At 39.1% G+C, this 16,481-nt stretch overlaps 1 protein-coding gene across 1 annotated transcript in view; it reads left to right on the plus strand.

Moving 5' to 3' along the window:
- SYTL5 (synaptotagmin like 5) overlaps positions 1-16,481 on the plus strand; it is a 109,936-nt gene that overhangs the window by 67,807 nt on the left and 25,648 nt on the right. The window contains exons 6-9 of the mRNA XM_032592239.1: positions 2,335-2,476; positions 6,473-6,602; positions 9,029-9,135; positions 15,372-15,464. Coding sequence (XP_032448130.1) covers positions 2,335-2,476; positions 6,473-6,602; positions 9,029-9,135; positions 15,372-15,464 — 472 coding nt within the window. The remainder of the gene's footprint in view (positions 1-2,334; positions 2,477-6,472; positions 6,603-9,028; positions 9,136-15,371; positions 15,465-16,481) is intronic.

A 16,481-nucleotide genomic window follows, 5' to 3' on the forward strand; every position in this document is an offset into this window, starting at 1 on the left:
ATAAGTAGGACTTTTGGTTCTAGCGAAGCTCGTCTGAGATGGGGACTTTTTCAAAACCACCTGGGTCAAGGAGAACTTTCAGGACAGGCACAAGCAGATATATCTACATGAGTCCCTTTGGATCCTAACTTCTTGGCTCATTTCTGCAAGATTAATGTCTAGCCCTTGTTTTTTAAAGGAGATTTTACCTAAAATAGCAGAAAAGTTTTGTGGTTCCACCACAGTGTTCCTGGGTAGGTCTCTAAGATCTTTCTAGGTAGGACTTCTGAGATGAGCAAAATCACTCAGATGGTTAACTGTCGTCAAGTGTAAAAGTGTAGCACCTGAGCTTGGAGGGCTCTGGAAAGTCTCCAAGGAACTTAGAATCTCAAATTATATAAATTTATTTAATCATAAAACTTTGTTCTCTTGTCAGAATCAAGACACAGTCCTAGACCCTTCCTGAGCAATCTATAATTCATTGAGGGTGCCATATCTAGAGGAAGAAGCCAGAGACTGTTTCTATGTGGTATCATAGGAATGCTACCCAGAGAACTTTTGGTTCTTTTCATCAGATTCCAAGTAACTAACCCCCAGCTCTCTCACCCTTGAATTGTTTTCTGCTTGATGGCTCCTTCTAGCAATGTACAGCCTGCCTGGTTCTATCAATTTGATCTTGGTGAGTGATGAGTAAGCAACAGGAGAAACTAGAATGAGCATAGGCTTTGGGTAGGCAGGCAATTTTCAGTTTTTATCCTGACTTTATTATGTACGAACTGTGCGACGGTGTGGTGGTGGGGGTGGTGTGTGTTGTGTGTGTACACACACCTATGCCTACGTACACGGAATAGTTGTCTAACCTCTTTAGGACTCAGTGTTCCCATCTTTAAAATAAGAATGTTTTCCTTACAGGGATGTTGGGACATGGAAAGTGTCAAACACCTAGAAAATACTCAGTAAATGTAGCTTCTCTTTGCATAATTTTTGAGGGTGGTGGTAGCCAGGAGTAAAAATCAGGGCATATTTGATTTGATTTTGGTGGCTTCTCTGGTGCAGAGCCTTGAAAAAGTTAGGAGCTGTGGTTGATAGCTGCAGTGGTCATTGCCAGTTCTTTCTTCTGCCAGATTTGTCTTCCAGCAATGTCACATGCACAGTGAGACATCCTTTTTTTTTTTTTTTTAAAGCACTCTTCCTCTATTCTTTTGCATATCTTTTCTGATTGGCTCAAACGTAAGTTCTAATCACTGTTAACTATCACGTCTAGGCTTTAACATGCTTATGATTATAGATGCACTTATAACTTACTAAATAGTAAATCAAATAGTGAAATTCACAAAGGCTTATGTTTTACCACTTAGCGTATTTTGTGTTCACCGAGGATAAAGAATAAAATAGAACAAACACTTCTCTTAAAATCTAATTTGTCAAAACTTATACTTATGAAGCTCCATGTAATCAGAAAATCATGATCACCTCAAAGGCAGGCACTATTATTTTATAATCATTATTGAATGGGATTGAATCAGTTTTAGCAAACAAAGTGAGTCAAGCCCATTTACCACCATTTACCAAATGTCATTATTTTTATGCCACATTTATTAAATGTGTACCATGAGTCAGACACTGAAACAACATAGGGAAATAAAACGTAATTCCCACTCTTTGATTAAGTATGTACTGAGTGCCTCCTTTGCACCAAGGCATTTATGAAGGTGGTAGAGATAATGTGGTAAATATGTCATGAACTCTGTCCCCAAGGAGCTCAGGTTGAAAGAGGCAACAAGGCCCATATATGTGGATCACTTAGAAGCCAAATAAGACACCCTGGAGTGAAGTGCTACATAGTTTGGCAAAGACTGTGAATCAGTAAGAACGGAGCAGAGCAGAGGTTCACAAGGCTTGTAGATGACAGGAAGTGCCTGATAGGGGAGGCTGGCCTTCATCTGGGCCATGAAGGATGGGGAAGATTTGCATAAGCGCAGAGTGGCAAATAGAGCATAGCAGGTGGAGAGAACATGAGAAAAAGCCTTAGAGGTAGAAGCTGGAGCGGGTGCCGTGAGTGTGGTGAGTTGAGAGGAGAGCGGAGAACCTGCGCAGGTGGGAGGATGCTGGTGAGCAGTAGGAAATAAGGCTGGAACGGTCGGGTGAAGCTCAGTTACAGAAACCCTGGAGTCAGACAAATGGGCTTGAGCCTAGTGAGTCTCTGAGGAAGATAGCGACCGATTCCAGTGTGGCTGCAGTGCGTTTCTGGGGGGTTCGCTTGTCATCATCATTTTCTTGGAAGCTTTTCCATGGCTGTGTCTTTGCTTGCTGGTCTGCATCCTAGTTAAAGTCAGAATATTCTTTCTCATTTAGGGGAAGCACTGGTTCATCAGACCTTTATGACCAGGAAGCTGGCCCGGCAACTCGGAAGAGCAGCCGGAGCAGTGGAGTGACCCCCGTCATGCAGAGGTCACCGGCTCCAAGCACACGCAGCGTGACCTCAGCCAGCAGTAGAGTAAGTCCACAAATGTGAAAGGACGCCCAGCTTCCGAGACTTGACCTCACCACCATTGCCTGGTTGGGTCGGAGTTCTCGGGATCTTGAAGCATGTTGTTTATGCTGTTTAATTGTAGATGCTTCGTTATCAGGACTGAACTTCCTGCACCCTTAGCTCTTGGTGGGAAGCCAGAAATGTGAAGGAAAGGGAAGGAGCAGGTTCAAAGGTGGTATTTGTATGATGGGGGGTTAAATGGCTATGTGGCTTATGTGGCTTAAACAAAATATAAATAATGTCTAGAAGTCTCCTAGTTTGATCTTCCATGTTATTTGCCAAGAATTCCTAAGTTGACTGCACTAAAACTTTCCCAGACTGATTTAAATCAGGAAAAGTAGAACCTTGAAATATTTGAATAGTTTTTCTTTATGCACACCTGTTAAAATTAGGGATCAACAGGGGCGCCTGGGTGGCGCAGTCGGTTAAGCGTCCGACTTCAGCCAGGTCACGATCTCGCGGTCCGTGAGTTCGAGCCCCGCGTCAGGCTCTGGGCTGATGGCTCAGAGCCTGGAGCCTGTTTCCGATTCTGTGTCTCCCTCTCTCTCTGCCCCTCCCCCGTTCATGCTCTGTCTCTCTCTGTCCCAAAAATAAATAAAAACGTTGAAAAAAAAAAAATTAGGGATCAACACACCATAAAGACTTAAATTGCATTATACATAAAATATAGACAGAATATGGGTTGCCTGTGTGGCTCACTCCATTAAGCCTCTGACTTCCGCTCAGGTCACGATCTCAGGGTTCGTGAGTTCAAGCCCCACATCGCACCCTCTGCTGTTGGCACAGAGCCCGCTTCAGATCCTCTGTCCCCATCTCTCCCTGCTCCTCCCTCCCTTCCCCCCCTCTCTCTCTCTCTCAAAAATAAACAAACGTGTGGGGGGGGGACACACACACACACCTTCCATATATACATATATGGAAATGGTTCTTTTGAATCAATGAGCATCTAGATTTTTTGTTAAGCAGGAAGCTCCATACATAGAGCTGACATCTGTGTTTAAGAAATCTTGGTCCTGGTCAAGCAAACACTTGAAGTGAAAGAATTAACTATGCAGGAGTCTGGAGCAAGGTGTTTCTCCAGGTAGGGACAGCACTGATATTCAGCAGGTACACATACAGGGAAGGCTGTTCCAATTACTTATGGCTGGCCTCCCTCTTGGATGGTCAAGGCACTGTTCAACCAGTGCCTAAAATATTTTTAACGTCCCTAGAGAAACAGCCAGTGCTAAGACTCTGAAGTGGGAACGTGCCTGGTATGTTTAAGGAAGAACACGAAGGCCAGTTTGGCTGTTGTGAGTGAGCAAAGGGAGGAGGAGGAGGAAGTGAGCTCAGAGAGGTAATAGGGACTGACCACTGTATGCACTTTGACATTGAGTTGGAATAAGCTGGGGACACCTGGAGGGTTTTGAGCAGAAGAGTGACACGATGTGGCTTCTTGTTTTGTTATTTTTTATTAGTTTTTTTAACTCCAGTATAGTTAATGCACAGGATTGTATTAGTTTCAGGCGTACAGCATCCTGATTCAACAATTCCATACATCACTTGGCGCTCATCGTGACGACTGTGCTCCTTAATTCAAAATATGTACAGAACTTACACAACCCAACACCCCAAAACATAATCCAATGAAAAATAGGCAGAAGATGTGGCTTCTTTTATACAGGATCTGGAGGCTGTGCTGAGAAGCAGCTGTAGGGGAACAAGTGGAAAAGCCAACAGACCAGTTAGGATGCCATTGTCTTCCTGCAAGTGAGACACTGGGCTTTGGAACAAGGGGATAGAAATGGAGGTTGTGAATCCTGTGCACTGTTGGTGGGAATGCAAACTGGTGCAGCCACTGTAGAAAGCAGTATGGAGGTTCCTCAAAGAGTAAAAATTGAAGTACCCTACGGCCCAGCAATTGCACTACTGGGTGTTTACTCAATGAAAAGGAAAGCATTAATTCAAAAAGATACACGTACCCTTATGTCTATTGCAGCATTATTTACAATAGCCAAGATATGGAAGTAGCCCCAGTGCCCCATGATAGACGAGTGGATAAAGAAGTAGTAAATGTATACAATCGAATATTGCTCAGCCGTAAAAAAGAATGAGCTCATGAGGCGCCTGGGTGGCTCGGTCGGTGAAGCGTCCGACTTCAGCTCAGGTCATGATCTCACGGTTTGTGGGTTCGAGCCCCACGTCAGGCTCTGTGCTGACAGCTTGGAGCCTGGAGCCTGTTTCGGATTCTGCGTCTCCCTCTCTCTCTCTGCCCCGCCCCCACTTGTGCTCTGTCTCTCAAAAATAAATAAATAGAAATTTTTTTTTTAAAAGAATGAGTTCATGCCATTTGTGACAATGTGGATGGACTTAGAGGGTATTATGCTAAGGGAAGTCAGACAGAGAAAGAAAAATACCACATAATTTCACCTATATGTGGATTCTAAAAATGAAAATGAATGAACACACCAAGACAAAACCAGAAACAGATTCATGTATACAGAGAGCAGACTGGTGGTTGCCAGAGGAGAGGGGAATGAGGGGGTGGGTGAAATAGGTGAAGGGGATTAAGAGGTACAAACTTCCATTTATAAAATAAGTTAAGTCGTGGAGATGAAAAGTGGAGGATGGGGAATATAGCCAATAATATTGTAATAACATCCTATGGTGACAGATGGTGACTATGCTTATGGTAGTGAGCCCTGCATAATGCACAGAATTGTTGAATCACTATGCTATCTACCTGAAACTAACATCATATGGCAATGATACTTTAATAAAAATAGTTATTATCTAAATACTGAATATACAAACTAAATATTTATTTAAAATCTCGACTCTTCCTGTAGTGCAACTTCGGAAAGATAAATCATAAACTTAAAAAAGAAAAGCAGAGACTGTAAACAGCCAGATTCTATAAATATTTTTAAAGAAAAGCCAAAAGGCATCCAGACAGATTGAATAAAAATAGAAGATTTCTTTAAATACTTATAGTCTGAATTGTACTTGCTGATAAGGTAAAAGGCAGATTTAAAATTTATAAATATTTATACTAAGCTCAGCAAGCAGTAGTGTTCCATACCCAGAAAAGTGCATTGATAGTTGGTGATTACCCTTACTTCGCTGGCAACCTAACAAGGAATGATATTCAAAATATTTAGTAACTGATATGGCAGAGGCACTGAGCTATCAGAACAGACTCTGGTGCAAGGCTGGGGCAGTATCCTGGGAGCCCTTCTGTGCCATGTGTTAACCTGGATTGTGGGTCACGGTCTTCTGTTAAATGGGGGTGTAGGAGGTAGGGGGTCACTGGGGAAAGAGAGTGTTGAGAATGGGGACAAACATGGGAGAAAACAGAATACTATGCTTGTGTATAACTCTGAGGATGCAAAGCTAGCCAGATTCTTTTTTTTCTTCTTTTGAAAATTTTTTAATGTTTTGTTTATTTTTGAGAGAGAGACACACACACACACACAGAGTGCAAGCTGGGGAGGGGCAGAGAGAGTGGGAGACACAGAGTCAGAAGCAGGCTCCAGGCTCTGAGCTGTCAGCACAGAGCCCGACGCAGGGCTCGAACTCAAGAACCGTGAGATCATGACCTGAGCCAAAGTCAGATGCTTAACCGACTGAGCCACCCAGGCGCCCCTCTATATATTCTTATATAGAGTTCATTTAAGATTGGAGCTGTACCTATATCATCTTTCTTGCTAATTTTATATTGGAACACTCGCAGTTTTGTGAATGTAAAATTATTTGGAACAACTTTTGTCCTAATTAACAAATGGGTTTTATAGAGCGGTTATTGATAGTAAGTTTTAGAGTTATATGGACCCCTGATGAGGACCCCCCACCGCTAATGTTAACTACCCCTCCTAAAGAGTAATACAACATAAATGTGGTTATACTGAAGTATATTAATATGATTTGAAAGTAAACTGCAGTCATCATAATGTTCTTTTTTCATTTTTACTTTGTGAGAAGGAACACGGTTTCGAAAATTCCATGGATTTGGCTGCCCTTGAAAGCACATCTGACGACCTCACAAAGAGTCGTCGCAGAAACACTTCTGGCACACCGTCCATAGCAGTGTCTGAGGTCTCCCTCTCCTCAGGTGGGTATTTAGAGCATGACTACTCTCTTTTGAATTTATTTATTTCTTTTGAGAGAGAGAGAGAGCACACGTGAACATAGGGGAGAAGCAGAGAGAGGAGCGAGAGAATCCCAAGCAGACTCCACACTGTCAGCGCTGAGCCTGACACAGGGCTCCATCTCACAAACACTGACATCATGACCTGAGCCACAATCAAGAGTTGGAAGCATAACTGACGGAGCCACCCAGGCACCCTTGACTAAGTCATTTGGAATTGACCGTCTTGTGTGACATTAAATGGATATTTCATGCTTTAGAAAATAATCGTCTGTCATTTTCTAAAGCATGAAAATCGTCTGTCCCTTGACCCGTGATGGTAGGTTCATTCCATAAGAACAGGTTAAATGTGGACCCAGGCGACACCTTGAGCCTCCTGCATTCATGCAAAATCCATTTATTAAGTGTATATGCTTGTCAGTCAAGTTTCAGAGCTATACCAAACATCAGTATAGGAGTGTAGGAAATATAATTGGTTCATTTGGTAGAAAGATAACACTTTTCCAGAATTCAGGGAAATGATAGTTCAGTAGACATGATGGTCTAAAATGCCCTATATCTAGAAAGAATAATTATCCTGTGGTTTAAATAAAAAGTTACTTGTAAGCTGCATTAAAGTGAGTAATAACCCTTTTCATTCGGATGGTACATTCAAATACTGTATATCATTTCACTTCTCCATCACAACAACCCTGTGAAACAGGTATTATTTATGTTGCAATTTTATTACCTACGAATAAGAAAATTCTTTAGAGACATTTGCAGTAGTCCCTTACGTAGAATTACAATCATGACAGAATCCTCAACATGGAAAGGTTAACTGTTACCTAACGATGATATTTGCATAAAGCCTGAGGCTAGATTCTGTGTGCTGAGTTGAGGAGTCTTTCCTAGTCATGTAGCTCACAAAGGGTTTTCTAAATATATGTGGTTCTTGTTGCATTTTGTTCAGGACTGCAAAATTGTTTCTCCTGTTAATAGAAAAATTTTTAACTAGTCTACAGGCCAACCTCATAGATTATATTTCTACTCCTTCTAGTCAACAGCTCTTGTTTTTTGATCACATACTGTGTCAGGCACTGTGCTAAGCACTTCTGCAGTGTTTCATTTACCATTTCAAACTCAAGTACGAACTTGCTCTCTTTAATCTTTCTCATAGTGAACAACTATGTCTATCCCAGCAGGGCTTTGACATAGAACCACCACTCTGTGTAAATGAACTGTCTTTGTCTTAGTAAGTTGTCTACAGCATTACTGAGTGGTGCATTGTTCTTTAAATTATATTTTTAAGGGGTACCTGGGTGGCTCGGTTGATTAAGCATTTGACTCTTGATTTCGGCTCAGGTCATGATCTCATGGTCATGAGATTATGCCCCACGTCAAGCTCTGTGCTGAGTGCAGAGCCTGCTTAAGATTCTCTCTTTCTCTCTTCTGTCTCCCCCTCTCCCTGAATTGTGTTGTCTCTCTTTCTCTCAAAAAAAATGATAAAATTAAATAAAAATTTTTTTAAAAATTTCAAACAATTACATATTTGAAAGCAAGATGTTCCTTTGATGAAAGACTGTTCTTGTGCCTGAAGAAATGGAACTTCCTCTCAGTTTTCCTATGGCCACTCCCTTTTTATGTGAAAGAAATTTGTTATATCCTTTAATAGCATTTTATGTCAAATGTAAAAACACAGTGAATTCTCTAAATATATAAATCAAGAATGATTAATGCTTTATTTTTTTCTAAGAGCTCATTATATTTTAAGGCCCTGTTCTGTGAGAGTTTTTTAGTCTATGAGAAAAACAGAAGTCTTAGCTTAAAAATTTGCATTTTACAATAGAACATTTAACTTCCTTTAACCAAACATGAAATGAACGCATCGGTGTTGATAATGCCGTCAAAAAAAATTTGAAAATACTATTTTAAAAAAGTATGTTAGTGTAAGCAGCATGAAATTTCTCTGACTGTTGCTTTCTTAACACTCCATGCCCTGTCCCTAGAAAGAATGGAAATAATGATAAAACATTGGCAGTGAAAAATGAGATTGTAGCACCTGGGTAGCTCAGTCGGTTAAGCATCTAACTTTGGCTCAGGTCATGATCTCATGGTTTGTGAGTTTGAGCCCCATATCGAGGTCTTTGCTGTCAGTGCAGAGTCTGCTTTAGGTCCTCTGTCTCCCGCTCTCTCTGTCCCTCCCTGGCTCACATGGGCACACTCTCTCTTCTCTCTCGCTTTCTCGCTCTCTTCTCTCTCTCGTTCTCTCTTCTCTCTCGCTCTCTCTTCTCTCTCTCTTCTCTCTCTCTCTCTCTCTCTCTCTCAAAACTAAACAAACATTTAAAAAAATGAAATCTTCTAACAAAATTAGCTGATTGATATCTCTCCTGTTCTTTTCCTTCCTCCAGACCGGAGTCGATCTGAATTAGATTTGAGTGGGTCATTTCCAGAAGATTTAGAGAATACTGTAAACATAAGAAGCAAGTCTGTCCCTGGGGCTTTAGACAAAGACTTGGTAAGTTGGATGTGGAAGAAAGTCTAATGATCATTAGGAAAGGGCACGGTCTTGTTCCAAACCTTCCCACTTTTAGGTGAGAATAAAGTGAAGATATATGGGAATCTGTTTCTACTGGTCTTCACAACCAATATATAAAAACAACTAAAGCATGTTTTAGAAGGGCTCCTGGAGTGGCTCAGTTGGTTGAGTCAAACTCTTGATTTAAGGTCAGGTCATGATCTCATTGTTGTGAGGTCAAGTCCCACGTCTTCGAGCTCTATGTTGAATGTGGAGCCTGCTTGAGATTCTCTTTCCTTCTCCCCTTCCCCTGCTTGCTCATGTGCATTCTCGTTCCCTCTCTCTCTCTCTCTCTCTCTCTCTCAATTAAAAAAAAAAGAAAAAGAATGATTTAGAAAAGTTAACTAGTAATCAGGTTAATGGGTGAAGATTATCCCTAAAAAAATACCTCTTGGGGATTTCAACTCCTGGCTTAACATCACTTAATCTAAACCTGGAAAATGAAGGATGCCAACATTTTCTAAATCATATATTACCAGATTTATCTGACTGTATATTTTATATGAACATTTGTACATCTCAAGTTACCCCTAATAAACTACCTTCATAACTGAGATTAAATTATGTAAAAATTAGTGCAAACGTGAACTTGTTTTTGAAATCAGAAGGTTGAGTTAAATTATTAAGTTTCCTTCTAGTTCTAATACCTTGATATTCTGATTTCTGTAATTGCTATAATGCAATTTGAATTCTTTGAAAGAAAGTTATAAAACAATGTTAAATGACAGTAGTATAATTTTCCAAAGCAAGCCAGGAAACTTGGGTTCTAAAGCTCACTGTTATTTACTAGAGTAAAAAAAAAAAAAAAAAACCTGGAAAGTATTTTAAAATCTACCACAAAAGGGGGTGGGGCAATAAGATCAAATGGTTTCAAAGCTTACTTGTGTTCAACCTTTAAAGAACAGTTAATTCCAACATTATGAAACTATTCCTGATCCTAGAAAACTCCATAATTGAAATTAAAAATATACTAGAGGGAATCAATGGCAGATAAGAATATGAAGAAGAACAAATAGATGATCTGGAAGACAGGGTAGTGGGAGGCAAGCAAGCTGAACAGCAACGAGAAAAAAGAATAATACAAATTAGAATAGCTTATGGGAATTCAGTGACATCATTAAGCATAATAATATTTACATTATAGGGATCCCAGAAGAAAAGGAGAGAGAAAAGGAGGCAGAAACTTATTTAAAGAAATAATAGCTGAAAGATTCCATAATCTGGGTAAGGAAATAACCATCCATGTCAAAAAGGCACAGAGAGTCCACAATAAAATCAACCCAAGGAGGTTCACATCAACACACATAATAATTAAAGTGGAAAAAAATAATTAGAGAATTTTATTTTTTAATATAATTTATTGACAAATTGGTTGCCATATAACACCCAGTGTTCATCTCAACAAGTGCTCTCAAAAGCAGCAAGAGAAAATAGTTACATACAAGGGAAACACCATGTGTCTATCAGCTGAGTTTCATCCAAAACTTTCCAGGCTAGAAGGGAGTGGCATGGTATATTCAAAGTGCTGAAAAACAAACAAACAAACAAACCTACAACCAAGAATACTCAGCAAAGTTATTCAGAACTGAAAATGAGATACAGAGTTGCCCAGATGAACAAAAGTTAAAGGACTTCAACACCAAAACTGAATCAAGAAGAAATAGAAGATTTGAACAGACCAGCTAGTAACAATGAAATTGAATCAGTAATCGAAAAACTCCCAACAAACAAAAGTCCAGGACCAGATGGCTTCACAGGTGAATTCTACCAAATATTTAAAGAAGAATTAATACCTATTTTTCTCAAAATTTCTAAAACATAGAAGAGGAAGAAGACTTTCACATGAATTCTACAAGGCCAGCATTACACTGATAACAAAACCAAATCAAGACACTACAAAAAGAAAACTATAGGCCAATATCTCTGCTGAACAGAGATGCAAAAATCCTCCATAAAATATTAGTAAACCAAATCCAACAGCACACTTAAAAAATAATTCACCACGGGGTGCCTGGGTGACTCAGTTGGTTAAATATCTGACTCTTAGTTTTGGCTCAGGTCATGATCTCATAGTTCCTGAGTTCAAGCCTCACATTGGGCTCTGTGCTGACAGTACAGAGCCTGCTTGGAATTCTATCTCTCCCCCTCTCTCTGCCCCTCCCCTGCTCACTCGCTCGCTCTCTCTCGCTCGCTCGCTCTCTTTCTCTCAAAAATAAATAAGTAAACTTAAAAAAATCATTCACAATCAAGTGGGATTTATCCCAGGGATGCAAGTGTGGTTCATTATTCACAAATTAATTAATATTATACATCACATTAACAAGACAAAGGAAAACCATATGATCGTCAGATGCATTTGACAAAGTACAATATCCATTCATAATAAAAACCCTGAACAAAGGGAAAGTAGGGGGAACATATCTTAACATAAAGGCCATATATGAAAAAACTGAGAGCAAACATCATACTCAATGGTGGTAAACTGAGAGCTTTTCCTCTAAGATCAGAAACAAGGCAAAGATGTCTACTCTTACCACTTTTATGCAACATAGTGCTCCATGTCCTAGCCACAACAATAAGGAAACAAAAGGCATCCAAATTGATACGGAAGAAGTAAAATGCTCAGTATTTGCATATGACATGATACTGTGTATAGAAAACCCTTAAGACTCCACCAAAAAACTACTAGAACTGATGAGTGAATTCAGTAAAGTCACAGGATACAAAATTAATACACAGAAATCTGTTGCATTTCTATACACTAATAATGAAGTAGCAGAAAGAGAAATTAAGAAACTGATCCCATTTACAATTGCACCACAAATAATAAAATACCTGGAAATAAAATTAATCAAGGAGGTGAAAGACTTATACTCTGAAAACTATAAAACAGTGATGAAAGAAAGAGCACTTAAGCAAATGGAAAGATATTCCATGCTCATGGAGTGGAAGATCCAATATTGTTAAAGTGTTCATACTACCCAAAATGATCTATGGATTTAAATGCAATCCCTACCAAAATACCAACAACATTTTTCACAGAACTAGAACAAATAATCCTAAAATTTGTATGGAACCAGAAAAGACCCTGAATAGCCAAAGCAATCTTGAAAAAGAAAAAGCTGGAGGTATCACAATCCCAGATTTCAAGATCTACTACAAATCTGTACTAAGGAGTATGGCACTGGCACATAAAGAGACACATAGATCAATGGAACAGAATGTAGAATTCAGAAATAAACCCACACTTCTATGGTCAATTAATCTATTGCAAAGGAGACAAGAATATGCAGTGGGGGAAAAGACGGTCTTTCCAACAAATGGTGCTGGGAAAACTGGACAGCAAGTTTCTTACACCGCACACAACAACAAACTCAAAATGGATTAAAGACCTAAATGTGTGACCTGAACCCGTAAAAGTTCTAGCAAAAAAACATAGGAAGTAATTTCTTTCATATCTGCTGTAGAAATATTTTTCTAGACGTGTCTCCTCAGGCAAGGGAAATGAAAGCAAAATTAAACTATTGGGACTACACCGAAATAACAAGCTTTTGTCCCATGAAGGAAACTGTCAACAACAAAAAAGGGCAACCTGCTGAATGAGAGAATATATGTACAAATGTTTTACCCGTTAAGGGGTTAATGTCCAAAATGTAGAGGGATGTTATACAACTCAAATCCAATTAAACTGTGAGCAAGGGGCCTTAATAAACATTTTTCCAAAGAAAAGGTACAGATTTCCAGCAAACACTTGAAAAGATGCTTAGCATCACTAATCATCAGAGAAATGCAAATTAAAACCACAATGAGCTGTCACTTTACACTCGTCAGAATGGCTAGAATCAAAAAGACAAGAAATAACAAGTGTTGATGAGGATGTGGAGAAAAAGGACCCTTCATGCACTGTTGGTGGGAATGCAAATTGATGTAGCCTCTGTGAAAAACAGTATGGAAGGTCCTCAAAAAATTAACAAGGGATGGGGCGCCTGGGTGGCTCAGTCGGTTAAGCGTCCGACTTTGGCTCAGGTCATGATCTCACAGTCCGTGAGTTCGAGCCCCGCGTCAGGCTCTGTGCTGACAGCTCAGAGCCTGGAGCCTGCTTCAGATTCTGTGTCTCCCTCTCTCTCTGACCCTCCCCCGTTCATGCTCTGTCTCTCTCTGTCTCAAAAATAAATAAACATTAAAAAAAATTAAAAAAAAATTAACAAGGGAATTTCCATATAATCCAGTAATTCCACTACTGGGTACTTATCCGAGTAAGACAAAAAAGGAAATTGAAAAGATATAGACACCCCTACATTTATTGTAGCATTATTTGTAATATCCAAGATATTGAAGCAGCCTAAGTATCCATCCATAGATGAGTGGATAAAGATATATCCACACACACACACACACACACGTGCGTGCACACACACACACACAGATGGACCTAGAGGGCAGAATTCTATGTGAAAAAAGTCTGAGAAAGACAAATACCATATGATTTCACTTATATGTGGAATGTTAAAAAAACAAATGAATAAACTAATAAAAAGCAGAACTAGACCTATAAGTACAGAGAAGAAACTGGTGATTGCCAGAGCAGACCGGGGTGGGCAATGAATGAGTTCATGAGTTGGAGCCCTGCTATGGGCTCTGCAGGGACAGCACACAGAGTGGGCTTGGGATTTGGTCTCTGCCTCTCCCCCACTCGTGTGCATGCACTTACTTACTTGCTCTTTGTCTCTCTCTCTCTCTCTCTCTCAAAAAAATAACCAAAAAAGAATATTCATAGCAACTTTGATAATGATAGAAAAAACTCTGGAAACAACACAAACATTTAGCAACAGAAAATGGATCAAGTGTGGGGTATGAAACCATTGACTAATAAATAAAAATAAACAAATGATAACATTATGCAACAATTTGGATGACTCTTAAAAGACTATAATGTCGAGACAAAAAGGCAAAACCCAAAAGAGCCTCTTACATTTAATTGTATTTACATACAATTTAGAAACAGGCAAAACAATATCATATTGTTTAGGAACGAATGCTTAGGTAGCAAAAATAGAAAGAAAAGTAAGGATGTGATTACTATAAGAGTTAAGAAATTATTTCAAAGATGGGAGAAAGAGGTCTGTGACATTGACAGAGCACAAAGGGGGCTTCTACTCAATCACTTAATATTATTATACTGTACAATTATGTTTGATGCACTTTTCTCCATGTGTGATATTTTAGAATTTGTTTGAGTTTAAAGCACAGAATTATATATATATATGTGTGTGTGTGTGTGTGTGTGTGTGTGTGTGTGTATGTGTGTGTGTGTGTGTATATATATATATATATATATATATCAATTTATAACAACATGGTTAAAAGAAATTCTTATGTATGACTGCTCAGATTTCTGTGTGCACAATTTTATATGATTTTTCACATAAATAAGGAGATATGGAATAGAATATATAAAATATTAGTTTAACCTGGGGTGAGAGGAAACGGAGGAGAGGAGAAGCAAAAAAGCAAGGTGTTCATGTAAAAAAAAGTATGCATGATATATTCCACTTATGTGTGGTTGTGTATGTAGGCATGTGTGTGTACATATCATAAAACTATTGAAACTTGATCATTAAGATATTAGTGGGAGTCCTGAGTTTAATTTATATTTATCTATATTGCTTGCAAATTTTTACTGTAAAAATGCATTGCATGATTAACCAAAGGAAAAACCACTTTATCATGTAGGAGAAGAAAAGCAGAATCTGGAATTTTGGACAAGAATCCAGTGTCTAAAAGAGTTAATTCTGTTGGAGAGATTTTTAAGATCTATTTCCCCATATTGACAGTATACACACATGCATAAACCCATTTTCTTTTTAGTTAAATAATTTAAGTACCTTGCCCAAAGCTTAGAGATCAGGGAGGTAGAAATTGAACACCCAGGTTTGTGTGATTCTAAATTTCGTGTTCTTTTCATAAAACAAGCACCAGTAGGAAGGAGACCCCAATCCTCTGATGAAATAATTCACGTTGAATGGATAGCAAAAGAGAAAAACCTCAGAATAAGGTGATTTATAGATATTTGTATCTAATAGTTCAAGGTATTTTAAAACAAAGTGGTTTTGGAAGTGAAAACTCTTTCTAGGAAAGAAAGAAACTAAAGCACTGATGTTCTCCTCCTTCCTTAGGACTCCTTGGAAGACACTGGGGAAGGCATTAATGACTTAGTGTCCTCACGGTTTTCGGCAAACACCCACAGTCTAGCAAGTGGCTTGTCAACCGTAAGCATTTATCTAGCCTGTGACTGGAAGTTTCTTCTTTCTCTTGTTGATTTTCTGTACTTTTTTTCAAAGGAGATAGGAATGTTCTTGGGAATATGTGTGATAGTGAGTTAAACGTCATTATAATCACCTGCTTGCCTTTTGGCCACAGAAAACTTTTTGGTCTAATTTTGCATGGGTTTTTCCTTCCCTCTCCTTCCATGGTCCTTGCCCAGTTTTTAAAACATCTTCCCTCCCCAGTTCAGGCTCTCATCACCTCAAACCTATGAACTATCATAGTTCTCTGCATACATTTATTTCCCTGCCCCCGTTCTCTCAATTTCCCAACCATCCACCATGCTGCTGCTAGTCGTTTTCCTCAAATACATACCCAGTCGGGTTTCTCTCCTACTCAGACACTGTCCATAGCTTTTCATTGCCTGTAGAATAAAGTCCCTTCTTACTTTCATGTTCAAGGCTTTGCTTGAGAAGTAGGCTTTAGGAGCCCCCGTGTCCTCATATCCATCTATGTGTATATGCCTGTAGGTCTTTTTTTTTTTTTTTTTTTTTTTTTTTTTGCTTCTCTGATTTCTGTCTGTTGCTCTAATACCCTTTTTCCTTTTGACCTTTGGGCGACTTTCTTAAAGAGTTCTCCAGCAGGCTCTGACAGGAAGTGGACCTACCTGAATGTCCCTGATGCTGACTCAGACACTGTGAGTTTTCAGTCTTTCCTTTGCCTTCTTTCCAACCATACTTCACAAATTTCATGGTACGGGAAATCTGATAAGGTGGGCACATTTTCCAGCATTTATCTTTTCCTGCCTTGTGTGTAATTAACCAGAGTTTCTCTTTAAAGGGTAAACAACATTATCAGAATCCAAGTAGTCCAAGGGAAGAAAAGATCATTAAACATGAGAACCTGAGTGCCAGTCAAAAGACACATGGTTCAAAATGATTTACCATTTACGAAATCTCTTTGAAATGAACATCTCTATTTTAAATCACATTAACTTGGTTAAGAGCATACCGGTTGGTTAG

Source organism: Lynx canadensis, chromosome X, assembly GCF_007474595.2.
Source record: "Lynx canadensis isolate LIC74 chromosome X, mLynCan4.pri.v2, whole genome shotgun sequence".
NCBI classification, from domain to species: Eukaryota; Metazoa; Chordata; class Mammalia; order Carnivora; family Felidae; genus Lynx; species Lynx canadensis.